The 16,672-nt window shown below is 35.3% G+C and overlaps 1 protein-coding gene across 1 annotated transcript; it reads right to left on the bottom strand.

Annotated features, from left to right (window-relative positions):
- Positions 1 to 7,400: 7,400 nt before the first annotated feature.
- On the bottom strand, positions 7,401 to 10,303 carry LOC140959582 (G-type lectin S-receptor-like serine/threonine-protein kinase At2g19130). The gene has a single exon (XM_073417498.1). It carries the CDS (start codon positions 10,099 to 10,101, stop codon positions 7,606 to 7,608), a length of 2,496 nt encoding a protein of 831 aa, XP_073273599.1. The 5' UTR covers positions 10,102 to 10,303; the 3' UTR covers positions 7,401 to 7,605.
- Between the last annotated feature and the right edge of the window lie 6,369 nt (positions 10,304 to 16,672).

Here is a 16,672-nt window from a genome sequence, read left to right as displayed (position 1 = left end):
GTATGTTTTTTAACAACGGTTTTATCGAAAACCGTTGTCTTGTGGGGGGCAAAGACAACGGTTTTTGGGATCAATGACAACGGTTTTATAGAACCGTTGTCTTTGAGCGTTTTTTAGGGTCAACGTTGTCTATTAGCGCGTTTTTTTGGACAATTGACAACAGTTTGAAGAAACCGTTGTCGATTAGCGTAGTTTTTTTGACAAACAACAACGGTTTTGGAAAACGTTGCAATATTTAGCGACGGTTTTTCAAAGATCGAAAGGAGTGGGGTTTTAAAGCCCACCTCCTTGAGAATGCAAAAAAAAGCCAGGATTCATTCATAAAGTGGGGTTTGAAACCCCACTTTATTATATTTTTACAAAATTTTTAAATATGTTATATTTTTTAAAAAAATTTAAAATTTGTAATATTTATTTAAAAAACTCTTAAAATTATATAAAAAAATAATAATAATAAATAAATTAATGACTCAAAATTAAAATTTTATGGTATTTATAACTAAATTCACAAAAAATACAAATATAAAATATCAAAATTAAATTATTTTTTTGGGAAAGTGCATGCTACATGATGATCATTTTTGGGAGATTTATTCATAGTTTCGAGAATGACTGATGATTTAGCGGTAGATGGTATGTTCTTATATTGAATCGATCAAAATAACAGACTAAGACAACGATACTTTGATAATTATTAACGTAAGCTGACTCAAAGAAAGTCACAGGAAACTGATTTCCAAGAGGAGGAAATCAATCATATCCAAATTATGTGTATATAACATGATTGGATTTTGCTGTTCATCTTTTAACATTAGTCCGATGGCATTTTTTATCTGATTGATTACATTACTTCTGAAAAAGTTTTAACAAAATTTTTTGTTATTTATTAAATTATTATAAAATTAAAAAAAAAAATTGCTGTCATTCTGTTCTGCTGCTGAAAGAGACGGGACCACAAAAAAAAAATATTTTTTAATAATTTTTAACTCCCCGCTTGTACAAGAAGAGGCAGGGGAGTGAAAAATGATTATATATAATTTATATATAAATATTAGATACTTATATATAATTTATATATTGTGCAGATATATATAATAATTTAAATATGTACACATAAATAATATATAATATATAAATTTATGTTTGTATTTATAAATAAGTATTTGAAAATAAAAGAATTCAACAGTAGATTAACAATAAAAAAAATCAAACATCTCTTGTTATAAAGATAGTTTAAATTCGAGTTGATAAAAATTATTCATTTTCAAATATACATTCAAACTCTAGCTTGTTCAAAAAAAAAAAACTTAAATTCAAACACAATAATTAAATCAAAATAAAAATTTAATCTATTAAATTTATTTAAATTCTATGTAACATGAGCATAAAATATTTAATATAAAAAAAGTTAGATGAGCAACTTATGTATTTTTCATTAATTAAGATGACTTTATAAAATTATTATTTTCCGTTAAAATTTCGAAAGTTTCATGATTTTACGACATGAGCAACTAACGTGTTAGTCAGAACTTCTCCACGCGTCGGAAAGGTGGCGTGTGAGTTTCACACACCACTCCGTTTGCGGGATTTCGAAGGACAACCACTTCTGGGTGCATTCTCGGCCATTTTGGAAAGTTCCATGATTTTACTACATGTATTTTAATTGTTATGATTTTTTAAAGTTTTAACCAAAACTATTCGGTACAAGTTTTGTACAAAAATGATTTTTAAAGGCTCCAACACTTACTACATGTTTTAACCAGTGTAAAACTACTCAAATTATATTTATAGGAAATTATCTTGACTTGGGATTGAAATCGAGATAATAATAATTTTAAAAAAAAATAAGTTACTAAGGTGTGATTTCTATATTGTGATTATTTTTACCAATTTTTGAAATAATAGAGTTTGACATTTGACTTAGAATTTACATTAAAGTTTCATAAATTGATTCTTTATGTATATATATTACGTCATATTGTGTATTTCTCATTTTTATTGCTCATATTGTACTGAATATTTGATTTTTCGGATTGTTATCGATTCCTGGCTGTTGTCAATCGGCTATGACGGAATGAATGAATTACTTGAGTCCTTGATAACAGTCTATGTACCGGATTGCTAGCTCACTGGACAACATGAGTTCGGCACAAAAATGTGAGTCACATGAACAATGAGTTTAAAACATGATATATGGTTTATCTGAACAACGTGACTTCAGTCCGAAAATATGAGTTCACCTTGACTCGTAAATGATCGATTGTTCATATCTTACTTGAGTACATGGGGAAAATATTACACAGAATGTTGGTGGAACCCACCTCTTTAGCCCACGATTCACTTCAGAGTTTTGAATGTAATTTCATTTCACTTGACAAGATATTTTGTGACATATGTTACTACGGATACATGTCATCTGATATTGAATGAATGTATTGATATATTATCATTTGAATTGCTAATTATATATATAAGCCCATTTTATTTCTTCGCTAAGTACTCAAAGACTTCATCTCTATTTTTCTTTTTATTTATTGTAAATTTCAGATACAGTATTTCAGGACTGCGAATATGATCGAAATTGAGATCAATGAAAATGTCGGTTTAACGAGACCGTAACTTTTCTGTTGAATTCGTATTTTTATTATCTTTTATAAAGTTAATGATTGTATACGCTTCTACTACTATAAATAAAATATAATGATGATATTACGATTTGAGACCCACGCGTTTTATCAATAATAATAATAATTTATGTTCAGAAAACTTTTTTTGCCGGTAAAATTCATTTTATTATGTTTAAACAAAAATTTATTTTGATAATTAAAGTACACAACTATACTAAGATTCTCATATCAGAAAACGTAAGATTTTACTGACAAACTGTCTAAAAAAAAGTGAAAGTGGCAACATGCGGACAAGCTATTTAAGGCATATTAAAAAAATTAGAAAACATAATTTTTCATCATTGCTTTTTATGAGGTTAAACATTGAATTTATCCTTTATAATACAAATAAAATAAATTGAGGAAAAAATACACTCGAACCTGTTTAATTTTGAATAAAACGTGCTAAAAATCTAAAATCCTTCAATGATATGCAATCATCAACATTTGGTTTCTTTATTTATGATTTTTACTCTTCTTTCTCAATTGTAACAATTAAAAAAATAGGTCTTTCGTGAGATAGTTTCATGGGCCTATATATGTGAGACGGGTCGACATGATCCACACCTATCATGAAAACTAATATTTGTGATATAAAATGTAATATTTTTTCATGAGTTGGGTCGAATCAGATATCTTTCTCACGAAACCCGTGAGACGGTGTTACAAGGATGAGCTCAGGTGGCATGGTCTGTGAGTACTCTAGACTAGGTAGGGTGAGCTGGGGCAGATGATCTGCACACACTCAACAAGAAAATGTCAGTGGGTGCCGAAAAGGTTTCCTGCGTAGTCACTCTGACACTTAAGTCAGTACATGACACACAAAGTAGAGATAAAATTTATTGAATGTAATATCTCGTGTCCCAAATGAATGAGAAAATCTGGGTATTTATAAAGAAGAAGATGACCTCGATTGTAGCGCCTGGACACTGTTCCGAATTAGACATCTACCCATGCCATGCCTTCTGAAAGTAGGCATGACGACCCATACTGTGCAGTTATTGCTGGTGACCGGTAACCTGAGCCCAAGTTGGATGGCCTGGAAACTTGGAGAGAAACATACTCCTCGATTACCGTGGACAAGGTCCAAGATCGCTTAATTTATCTTCTCAAGTACACTGGCTTGCTTGCTCAGGGAAAACTCTAAAGTGCTGTAAGTGCTCGGGATGCCAAGGGCTTCCCTGCCTGGCCAGCCAACTTTTCCACCCGGGCACTATCATTCAACCATGTCATGTCTCACCAAAAATATGAGCATGGGCTTGTATGAGTCCATAGTGGTCTACTGTGCTTCTCGGGTTGCTGTTTGCCCATGGTTGTTTAAACAATTTACTCTTTCTTTACCTGTGACGACTTCCACCGAGTCTCCTCTTAGCTTCCCGGGACGAACTCTGGACTGGTGCTGCTTTGGTCCTTTCTTCCTATCCAAGTCCAAGGATGACCTTGGTCATTTCTGGGGCATCACCACTCGCTCCTTAAATAGTCATGCTAGAGTCATACTCGTTGTCCTGATTAGTCATGTTTGGACGCCGTCGAAAAGATAACGTGTCGGGGTCTCATGTCTCTCGGGCTTAGATAAGATATCGAAGCCTCGTGTTTCCCGATGTTCGATAAGATATTGAGACCTCATATCTCACGGGCTTGAATAAGATTTCGAGGCCTAATATCTCTCGGACTTGAATAAGGTGTCGGGGCCTCATGTCTACTAAGCTCAGATAAGGTGTTGGAGCCTCATGGATTCCGGGACTAGATAAGGTGAGGCCCGGTGCCGAGGCCTCATGTCTTCCCGACTTGTATAAGGTGTCGGGATCTCATGTCTACATGGCTTAGATTAGGTTTCGGGACTTCATGACTCTCGGGCTGGCATAAGGTTCCAGGGCCTCATACCTCCCGGACTTAGATAAATTGTCGAGACCCCATGTCTAAAGAGCTTGAATAAAGTGTCGGGACCTCATATTTCTCGGGCTTGTATAAGGTGTCGGGGCCTCATATCTTCCAAGCTTGGATAAGGTGACGGGACCTCATGTCTCTCGGGCTTAGATAAAATATCAGGGCCTCATATCTCCTAGGTTTGAATAAGGTGTCGGTGTCTCATGTCTCCCATGCTTAAATAAGGTGTCAGGGACTCATGTCTCCCGGGCTTAAATAAGATGTCAAGGCTCATCTCTCCCGGGCATATATAAGATGTCGGGGTCTCATCCCTATCGGGCTAGATAAATGACTTTCACTCATATTGAAAATGACAAAATGAATTTTCATTTGTAATCAAATGTTGAATACAAGAGCTAAGCATTTTTTTTTGAAATGAAAATCATATCGGGGCTTCATGCCTCCCGGGATATTTTGGTTGTTTTTTCGAGCTACCTAGGAACTATCTCCACCTCTCTTACCCCCTGTAGATGCTTTTGGTGAGTGGGTACCGTGTTTGTTGTTGCCTCTTGAATAGCTGCAACTATCCGCTAGGCCAGTTTCTTCCGGAGTAGAAATGATGATTGGTTGAGGGTCACCAGGGAACGGATTACCCCGAGGAGCCCTGAGTCCATGGTATCTTTTCCGAAGGGTTTCTTTTGAGTTGAGTTTCGATTGGAAACCATATCTATGTATATAGATATGATTTTCCACAGACGGCGCCAATGATTATGTATGTCGATTGGGTGAGCTAGGTGGGTAATCTATCGGGCAGAGATGTATACTTTTCCTTTGAGTATTTTTAACTTTATAGGATGAGCTCGGGTGGCCTGGCCTGGCCTGTGATTACTTTGGACTGGGTAGGACGGGCTTAGAGCAGATGATCTGAACACACTCAACAAGAAAATGTCAGTGGGCAGCGGAAGGATTTATGTCATNATGGTAAGGTCTTCCCAGCCTGGCCGGACACCTTTTCCACCCGGGCAGTATCATTCAACATTGTCCTGCCCAGCCAAAATATGAGCTCGGGCTTGTATGAGTCCATATTGGTCTGATGTGCTTCCCGGTAAAGGTGCCAATTTAGGTGTGTCAGGTTGACGCATAGTACTATTTAAAAATTGCTCAACCCGAAATCGACTAACCTGACTCAACCCGATCAATTCGACTCAACCCGATTTTGATTTTTTTATAAAAAAAAAATTTTAATAAAATTCAAAAAAATAATAATAATATTTTAATTTAAACACATAATAACAAAAAATCTCTTATATATTATTTAAATTTAAAATTCTAATGGTAGAAAATTAAAGTATATTATTAAATCGAAAAAAAATTTTAAAAATAAAAAATGGACAAAACAAATATTAAATTGTGAAAATTTATCATATAAATATACAATAAATATTTTTTCAAACATAAAATATATAAAAATATAGTCAATATTTATTAATTATATATTTTTTATAAAAAATCAAATATTTGGGTCAACCCGAACCTGATTATTTTTTCGAATCAGATATCAGGTCCAACCCGAACCCAAAAATCTCAAACCAAAACCTGATTTTTTCTGGGTCGAAGCATGTCGGGTTGGCACGTACAGAACGATTTTGACACCTCTACTTCTCAAGTTGCTTCATGTCTGAGGTTGTTTAAACAAGTTACTCTTTCTTTACCCAAGTTGGCTTCCACCAAGTCTCATCTGGGCTTACCGGGATTAACTCTGGACTAATCCAGCTTTGGTCCTCCCTTCCTACCCAAATCCAAAGATGACACAAACCCTTTCCGAGATATCACCAAAAATCCTCAATTTTTAAATAGAGAAAAGGCATATATGTGAATGTTCTCTAATATATATATCTAAAATAAATAAAATAAATATAATGTGTTTCAATTGTGAGAAGACATAATAAACCTTTCATCACATAAATCAAAAGACAATAAAGTTGTATATATGTACATTTTCAGATATGACAAGGAGATATATGGAAAATCTCAAATCAAGTTTTATTAATATTTTTCCACCCATATAAATTCTAATAATAATAATAATAATAAAGTAAATCAATTTTGAGTCCATGTTACTCTATCTTGATTAATTTTGCATGTCCAACGTACTTTACAAATGATAATAAACGTAACTCTTATAAAATATAAACATATTGTGACACATAAAAATTTCTTCTTCTAAGTCAATTTTGTGAAATAAATCTCCATCCTGACCCAATCCATGAAAAATGTTATTTTTTATGTTAAAATATAAATATGTGAAACCGTCTAACGTGAAACTTAAACATGGTGAGAACATATTCGAATAGCTTCAAACCTTAGCAATTGTACTACTAAAAAATGAGGGCATATATGAGGCAAAAACTTGTGTGAGACGGATCTCTTATTTGGGTCATCCATGAAAAAATATTACTTTTTATACTAATAGTATTACTTTTTATTGTTAATATCGGTAAGGTTGACCCGTTTCACAGATAAAGATTAGTGAGATCGTCTCATAAGAAACCTACTCTATGTAAGATCATACATGATACACCATGTGGCAATAGGAATTAATTTAGTGTAGTAGTATTTTCAAAGACTAAAAGCATACGTCCCAGACCACACGTTCAATCCTTGTATCTTGGATTCTTCTTAGATACTCGAGTCGATCTTCTCATCTTCAGGATTTGAACATCATTGACTGCAAAAACCCCCACTTCACACTGTAATTAAAAAAAAAAAAAATAGAGCAAGTGCGTGCATTTTCACATTATATATTCTTCAAAAAGATAATGACTTTCGATCGTCCAAGGTAATTTAAATTAAAGAACAAGCTAGAACGAGTGCAAGATAGGCTTACTTCCATTCCAGATACAATACCACCACAGGAGTTCTCTTACAAAATTCTAACCATGTATATAAACTAAATCAACGTCCCAAATTATTAAATTACAAACATCATCAGACTACACTTTTAACACACACTATATTTCGTTACATGAAGAATTCTGAGACTGAAACACAATATTATTCTTATCTCACAGGACTAAGATGTGGAAGATGTTGAGTTCTTGGAGAGAGTAGAAGCATCCGAAGCCTTGGAGCGAGTGGAAGCATTTGAAGCCATGATGCTTCTCGAGTTCGAGCTCTGACCCGAGGAAGAATCGGTGAAGAATATTATGTTCTCTTCAGTTTCAACAAAATGTTGGAGCGATCGAGGAATCGGTGGCAAGTTAACATCCATAACTCCTTCCAGAATCTGAACCACCTGACCTATAGAAGGTCTAATATTTTCATCTTCTTGAATACACCAGCAAGCAATTTTGCAAATCTTTAGAACCTCTTCGGCTTCCGCGATTCTTGAGAGTGCAGGGTCTAATAAGCTCAGCGTGTCGCCTCCTTGTACGATTAGAGTGTAAGCCAATGAAGGGAAAAACTTAGACTTTTCACCCTCGGAAAGCTCGGAGTTTCGCCTACCAGATACTAGTTCAAAAAGCATCATTCCATAACTGTAAACATCGGCTTTCGCCGTTGTGGCAACACCTGATATCCACTCCGGTGCGAGATAGCCTCTTGTCCCTCTAAAGGTTGTCAGAACCCTGCTAAAATCACGCCCCATGAGCTTCGCCAAACCGAAATCTGCCACCTTGGGACAAAGTTCGGCATCCAGGAGAATATTTTCGGGTTTTATATCACAGTGAATGATGCAGTCCCGGCATTTCTCGTGGAGATACGACAAACCTCTAGCAATACCTAAGGCGATTTGGTACCGTGTTGTCCAATCCAAAACCTTAGACGTTTCTTTTAAGTTAAAAAGATGAGTATCCAAGGAGCCATTTTCCATGTAGTCGTAGACCAACAGTTTCTTATCGGCTTCACAGCAAAACCCGCGAAGTCTTACAAGATTCACATGCTGAATTGTACCGATGGTGCTCACTTCTGTCCGGAATTGCTTCTCTCCTTGGATGATACTGTCGAGCTTCTTCACAGCAATCACAGACGAGTCGGGTAAAGTCCCTTTAAAAACAGATCCAAATCCCCCTCCCCCCAACTTATCTGAGAAGTTTTTGGTGGCGTTTTGCAAATCTTTGTATCCAAATGCCGTCAAAGATCCCTCCACTGCTTTTGAAGTTCCAACTTTTTGCCATCTTCGTCTCCAGACAATAGCCAAGATGACAGCTAAAATGACTAGTGCAGCAGCAACAGAGCCCCCGATAGCGCCCAAAACAACTCCCTTGTTACTTTTGCCAGAAAACACCGAAGAATCTGCGGCAAGTTTGATGTAAATTGTTCTTCCTCCGCTATCTCCTTCATTCAGTTGCTGCAGCTCCAGAAGCTCTCCGATCCAAATAGAACATACATTATCACCAAAACTGTAAGCCGAACATGAGCAATTATTTAAGCAGGAAGATTCGCATTCGCCCTCACTCCCAACAGTCAAAACTTGAGCTTTATCTGGTAGAATCACATAATTATTCATCAGGAATCTATCTTTCTTCCCATTAGAAGTATCATTGTTCTCACATTGCAAATTTATCTCCCTCACACAACCACCTGAATAATCATTCAAAGCCCAATCACTTTCAGATTTATGTTCAAATCCCTTCAAGCAATCACAAAAGGGCAATGAGATATCATTGCAGCTACCAAATCCTCCACAAAAGGCATAAACCCCGCATGGCTGTCTTGGTAGAGACCAAAACGAAAACCAGTTCGAATTATCAATCCAGTTATATTGCTTAATTTGCCCAGATATATCCATCACGAATCTTGATATAATAGAAGGATTATAAACTGAATATGTGAAATAACTCTCAGATACATTTTCGACATAACTAAAATTATATATATAATTTGACCTCATTTCAGGTACTTGGCTAAAAATATGATTATTCCAAGGCCCACTGGTCCAATACTGTACAGTTCTATTCCACCTAAGTATGTATTCCTTCCGACTCGGAACAAGTTCAAGTGAATAAAGCCCAGGAGCAGGATCGTCGTTATTTTTCCAAGAAATCAGAAGTTGGCTCTTTTTTGTTATATTATTATAAGCAAGCTTGCCACCAGGCAACCATGTGTGAGTGGGGTTATCAAAACTTTCCCAAATCGTAAAGTTAGAGAACCCATCTCTCAAAACCAAGTTACCTTCATCAAGAAGAACTGCCACCACAGAATTACTGATGGTGGCGTTTAGATCAGTGGACCAAATTTTGTTCACTGGCCCATCCAAGAGTACCAAATTACCATCCAAAATCTTGAGTTGGGCAGAATCTTTTTTGGAAAGAGGGGTTTCTCTGTTCGCAACCCAAACTACAGTTTGTTGGCTGACCTTTGCGTACCATATTCCTAGGTAACACTTGGAAGAGTTACCTGGACTGAAGATCCCCAGTTCGAAGTTCCCACCTGCAGAGACTATGGTCTGATTCCCATACAGAGTTTCGTTTGCTGAAATGGTGTCAGCTGCAACACAAAGAATACTGTTGAATAAAATTGGTACTGAAAACAAATAAAGAACCGTTAGATAATTGTTCTTGATTATCATCTTCGACTGCAGAATATGATAGAATATTGGAAAATATATTCAATAAAAATATCTCCTTTTTTTCTCAACAAGAACGGCTATGGTAAGTAAAGATCAAGATTGGTGTGCAAACTGAGTTGCTTTCATCATTAATGGCCATTTTGTCCAAGTTCAGTCATTTTTTTCCTTGAGTCAGCTCTACGCTGCCATCCCAGTACTCACGTCTCGCAGAAAAAATTATTAAAATTATAAATAATAATAATAATAATAATTAATAAATTCATGACTCAAAATTAAAATTTTATGGTATTTATAACTAAATTCACAAAAAATACAAATATAAAATATCAAAATTAAATTATTTTTTTGGGAAAGTACATGCTACATGATGACCATTTTTGGGAGATTTATTCATAGTTTCGAAAATGACTGATTTAGCGGTAGATGGGATGTTCTTACAATGAATTGATCAAAATAACAGACTCAGGCAACAGTACTTTGATAACTATTAACGTAAGCTGAGTCAAAGGAAGTTCTAAAAAATTGACCATAAATAATCTGAACACGTCACAGGAAACTGATTTCCAAGAGGGGGAAATCAATCATATCCCAAAAAAAAATTTAAATTCAAACGCAATAATTAAATCAAAATAAAATTTTAATCTATTAAATTTATTTAAATTCTATATAACATGAGCATAAAATATTTAATATAAGTTTAGATGAACAACTGATTTGTTTCTCATTAATTAAGATGACTTTATAAATTTATTATTTTCCATTAAAATTTCGAAAGTTTCCATGATTTTACGACATGTATTTTAATTGTTATGATTTTTTAAAATTTTAACCAAAACTATCTGATACAAGTTTTGTATAAAAATTACTTTTAAAGGCTCCAACACTTACTACATGTTTTAACCAGTGTAAAACTACTCAAATTATATTTATAGAAAATTATCTTGACTTGGGATTGAAATCGAGATGATAATAATTTTAAAAAAATATGTTACTGAGGTGTGATTTCTATATTGTGATTATTTTTACCAATTTTTGAAATAATAGAGTTTGACATTTGACTTGGAATTTACAGTAAAGTTTCATAAACTGATTCTTTATGTATATATTGCGTCATATTGTGAATTTCTCATTTTTATTGGTCATATTGTACTGAATATTTGATTTTCCGGATTGTTATCGATTCCTGACTATTGTCAATCGGCTATGACGGAATGAATGAGTTACTTGAGTCCTTGATAACAGTCTATGTACCGGATTGCTAGCTCACTGGACAACATGAGTTCGGCCCAAAAATGTGAGTCACATGAACAATGAGTTTAAAACATGATATATGGTTTATTTGAATAACGTGACTTCAGTTCGAAAATATGAGTTCACCTTGACTCGTAAATGTTCGATTGTTCATATCTTACTTGAGTACGTGGGGAAAATATTATACAGAATGTTGGTCGAACCCACCTCTTTAGCCCACGATTCACTTCAGAGTTTTGAATGTAATTTCATTTCACTTGACAAGATATTTTGTGACATATGTTACTACGGATACATGTCATCTGATATTGAATGAATGTATTGATATATTATCATTTGAATTGCTAACTATATATAAGCCCATTTTTTTTCTTCGCTAAGTACTCAAAGACTTCATCTCTATTTTTCTTTTTATTTATTGTAAATTTCAGATACAGTATTTCAGGACTGCGAATATGATCGAAATTGAGATCAATGAAAATGTTGGTTTAACGAGACCGTAACTTTTCTGTTGAATTCGTATTTTTGTTATTTTTTATAAAGTTAATGATTATACACGCTTCTACTACTATAAATAAAATATAATAATGATATTACGATTCGAGACCCACGCGTTTTATCAATAATAATAATAATAATTTATGTACAGAGAACTTTTTTTGCTGGTAAAATTCATTTTATTATGTTTAAACAAAAATTTATTTTGTTAATTAAAGTACACAATTATATTAGGATTCTCATATCAGAAAACGTAAGATTTTACTGACAAACTGTCTAAAAAAAAAGTGAAAGTGGCAACATGCTGACAAGCTATTTAAGGCATATTAAAAAAATTAGAAAACATAATTTTTCATCATTGCTTTTTATGAGGTTAAACACTGAATTTATCGCTTATAATACAAATAAAATAAATTGAGGAAAAAATAGACTCGAACCTGTTTAATTTTGAATAAACCGTGCTAAAAATCTAAAATCCTTCAATGATATGCGATCATCAACATTTGGTTTCTTTATTTATGATTTTTACTCTTCTTTCTCAATTGTAACAATTAAAAAAATAGGTCTTTCGTGAGATAGTTTCATGGGCCTATATATGTGAGACGGGTCGACATGATCCACATCTATCATGAAAACTAATATTTGTGATATAAAATGTAATATTTTTTCATGAGTTGGGTCGAATCAGATATCTTTCTCACGAAACCCGTGAGACGGTGCTACAAGAGTTTTTGTCCAATTAAAATGCATTTTTATTTTATTTTATTGAAATTGAAGGTTTTCAAAGATTATGCACATGATTACAAATTAATGAGGTCGTAAACTATTACTTCTTCATGGATACTAATTAATAAAAAAAAAATGAAATTTATGTTGTTCATCGATTGGATGAGTTGGGTAAGCAATCTATCGGACAGATATGTGTACTTTTCTTATGAATGTTTTTGATTTGATGGGATGAGCTCGGGTGGCCTGGCATGCAGTGTGAGTACTCTGGACTAGGAAGGATGAGCTCAGGTGGCATGGTCTATAAGTACTCTAGACTAGGTAGGGTGAGCTGGGGCCAGATGATCTGCACACAATCACCAAAAAAATGTCAGTGGGTGCCGAAAAGGTTTCCTGCGTAGTCACTCTGACACTTAAGTCAGTACATGACACACAAAGTAGAGATAAAATTTATTGAATGTAATATCTCGTGTCCCAAATGAATGAGAAAATCTGGGTATTTATAAAGATGAAGATGACCTCGATTGTAGCGCCTGGACACTGTTCCGAATTAGACATCTACCCATGCCATGCCTTCTGAAAGTAGGCATGACGACCCATACTGTGCAGTTCTTGCTGGTGACGGGTAAGCTGAGCCCAAGTTGGATGGCCTGGAAACTTAGAGAGAAACATACTCCTCGATTACCGTGGACAAGGTCCAAGATCGCTTAATTTATCTTCTCGAGTACACTGGCTTGCTTGGTCAGGGAAAACTCTAAAGTGCTGCAAGTGCCCGGGATGCCAAGGGCTTCCCTGCCTGGCCATCCACCTTTTCCACTCGGGCAATATCATTCAACCATGTCCTGTCTCGCCAAAAATATGAGCATGGGCTTGTATGAGTCCATAGTGGTCTAATGTGCTTCCCGGGTTGTTGTTTGCCCATGGTTGTTTAAACAATTTACTCTTTCTTTACCTGTGACGACTTCCACCGAGTCTCCTCTTAGCTTCCCGGGACGAACTCTGGACTGGTCCCGCTTTGGTCCTTTCTTCCTATCCAAGTCCAAGGATGACCTTGTTCATTTCTAGGGCATCACCACTCGCTCCTTAAATAGTCATGCTAGAGTCATACTAGTTGTCCTGATTAGTCATGTTTGGACGTCGTCGAAAAGATAAGGTGTCGGGGTCTCATGTCTCTCGGACTTATATAAGATATCGAAGCCTCGTGTTTCCCGAGCTTCGATAAGATATTGGGACCTCATATCTCACGGGATTGAATAAGATTTCGGGGCCTAATATCTCTCGGACTTGAATAAGGTGTCGGGGCCTCATGTCTCCTAAGCTCAGATAAGGTGTTGGAGCCTCATGGATTCTGGGACTAGATAAGGTGAGGACCGGTGCCGGGGCTTCATGACTCTCGAGCTTGCATAAGGTGTCGGGATCTCATGTCTACAGGGCTTAGATTAGGTGTCGGGACTTCATGACTCTCGGGCTTGCATAAGGTTCCAGGGCCTCATACCTCTCGGACTTAGATAAATTGTCGAAACCTCATGTCTAAAGAGCTTGAATAAAGTGTCGGGACCTCACATTTCTCTGGCTTGTATAACGTGTCAGGGCCTCATATCTTCCAAGCTTGGATAAGGTGACGGGACCTCATGTCTCTCGGGCTTAGATAAAATATCGGGAATGTTTGAATAAGGTGTCGGTGTCTCATGTTTCCCATGCTTAAATAAGGTGTCAGGGACTCATGTCTTCCGGACTTAAATAAGATGTCGAGGCTCATCTCTCCTGGGTATATATAAGATGTCGGGGTCTCATCCCTATCGGGCTAGATAAATGACTTTCACTCATATTGAAAATGACAAAATGAATTTTCATTTGTAATCAAATGTTGAATACAAGAACTAAGCATTTTTTCTGAAAGGAAAATCATGCCAGGGCTTCAAGCCTCTCAAGATATTTTGGTTGTTTTTTCGAGCTACCTAAGAACTATCTCCACCTCTCTTACCCCATGTAGATGCTTTTGGTGAGGGGGTACCATGTTTGTCATTGCCTCTTGAATAGCCGCAACTATCCGCTAGGCCAGTTTCTTCCGGAGCAGCAATGATGATTGGTTGAGGGTCACCAGGGAACGGATTACCCCGAGGAGCCCTGAGTCCATGGTATCTTTTCCGAAGGGTTTTTTTTGAGTTGAGTTTCGATTGGAAACCATATCTATGTATATAGATATGATTTTCCACATATGGCGCCAATGATTATGTATGTCGATTGGGTGAGCTAGGTGAGTAATCTATCGGGCTGAGATGTATACTTTTCCTTTGAGTATTTTTAACTTTATAGGATGAGCTCGGGTGGCCTGGCCTGGCCTGTGATTACTTTGGACTGGGTAGGATGGGCTTAGACCAGATGATCTGAACACACTCAACAAGAAAATGTCAGTGGGCAGCGGAAGGATTTATGTCATGGTCACTCCGACGCTGAAGTCAGGACATGACACACTGAGTAGAGAGACTTTATTGAATACAGTAGAATGCAATATCTCGTGTCATAAATGAATGGGCAAACCTAGGTATTTATAGGAGAGAAGATGACCTTGATTGCAGTGGATGAATATTGTTCCTGATTAGACATCTACCCATGGTATGCCTTCTGACAGTAGGAATGGTAAGGTCTTCCCAGCCTGGCCGGACACCTTTTCCACCCGGGCAGTATCATTCAACATTGTCCTGCCCAGCCAAAATATGAGCTCGGGCTTGTATGAGTCCATATTGGTCTGATGTGCTTCCCGGTAAAGGTGCCAATTTAGGTGTGTCAGGTTGACGCATAGTACTATTTAAAAATTGCTCAACCCGAAATCGACTAACCTGACTCAACCCGATCAATTCGACTCAACCCGATTTTGATTTTTTTATAAAAAAAAAATTTTAATAAAATTCAAAAAAATAATAATAATATTTTAATTTAAACACATAATAACAAAAAATCTCTTATATATTATTTAAATTTAAAATTCTAATGGTAGAAAATTAAAGTATATTATTAAATCGAAAAAAAATTTTAAAAATAAAAAATGGACAAAACAAATATTAAATTGTGAAAATTTATCATATAAATATACAATAAATATTTTTTCAAACATAAAATATATAAAAATATAGTCAATATTTATTAATTATATATTTTTTATAAAAAATCAAATATTTGGGTCAACCCGAACCTGATTATTTTTTCGAATCAGATATCAGGTCCAACCCGAACCCAAAAATCTCAAACCAAAACCTGATTTTTTCTGGGTCGAAGCATGTCGGGTTGGCACGTACAGAACGATTTTGACACCTCTACTTCTCAAGTTGCTTCATGTCTGAGGTTGTTTAAACAAGTTACTCTTTCTTTACCCAAGTTGGCTTCCACCAAGTCTCATCTGGGCTTACCGGGATTAACTCTGGACTAATCCAGCTTTGGTCCTCCCTTCCTACCCAAATCCAAAGATGACACAAACCCTTTCCGAGATATCACCAAAAATCCTCAATTTTTAAATAGAGAAAAGGCATATATGTGAATGTTCTCTAATATATATATCTAAAATAAATAAAATAAATATAATGTGTTTCAATTGTGAGAAGACATAATAAACCTTTCATCACATAAATCAAAAGACAATAAAGTTGTATATATGTACATTTTCAGATATGACAAGGAGATATATGGAAAATCTCAAATCAAGTTTTATTAATATTTTTCCACCCATATAAATTCTAATAATAATAATAATAATAAAGTAAATCAATTTTGAGTCCATGTTACTCTATCTTGATTAATTTTGCATGTCCAACGTACTTTACAAATGATAATAAACGTAACTCTTATAAAATATAAACATATTGTGACACATAAAAATTTCTTCTTCTAAGTCAATTTTGTGAAATAAATCTCCATCCTGACCCAATCCATGAAAAATGTTATTTTTTATGTTAAAATATAAATATGTGAAACCGTCTAACGTGAAACTTAAACATGGTGAGAACATATTCGAATAGCTTCAAACCTTAGCAATTGTACTACTAAAAAATGAGGGCATATATGAGGCAAAAACTTGTGTGAGACGGATCTCTTATTTGGG

The sequence above is a fragment of the Primulina huaijiensis genome, chromosome 15 (assembly GCF_012295235.1).
Source record: "Primulina huaijiensis isolate GDHJ02 chromosome 15, ASM1229523v2, whole genome shotgun sequence".
Classification (NCBI taxonomy): Eukaryota; Viridiplantae; Streptophyta; class Magnoliopsida; order Lamiales; family Gesneriaceae; genus Primulina; species Primulina huaijiensis.
The sequence above is the reverse complement of the archived record's forward strand: the minus strand, read 5'-3'. Positions and strand labels throughout refer to the sequence as shown.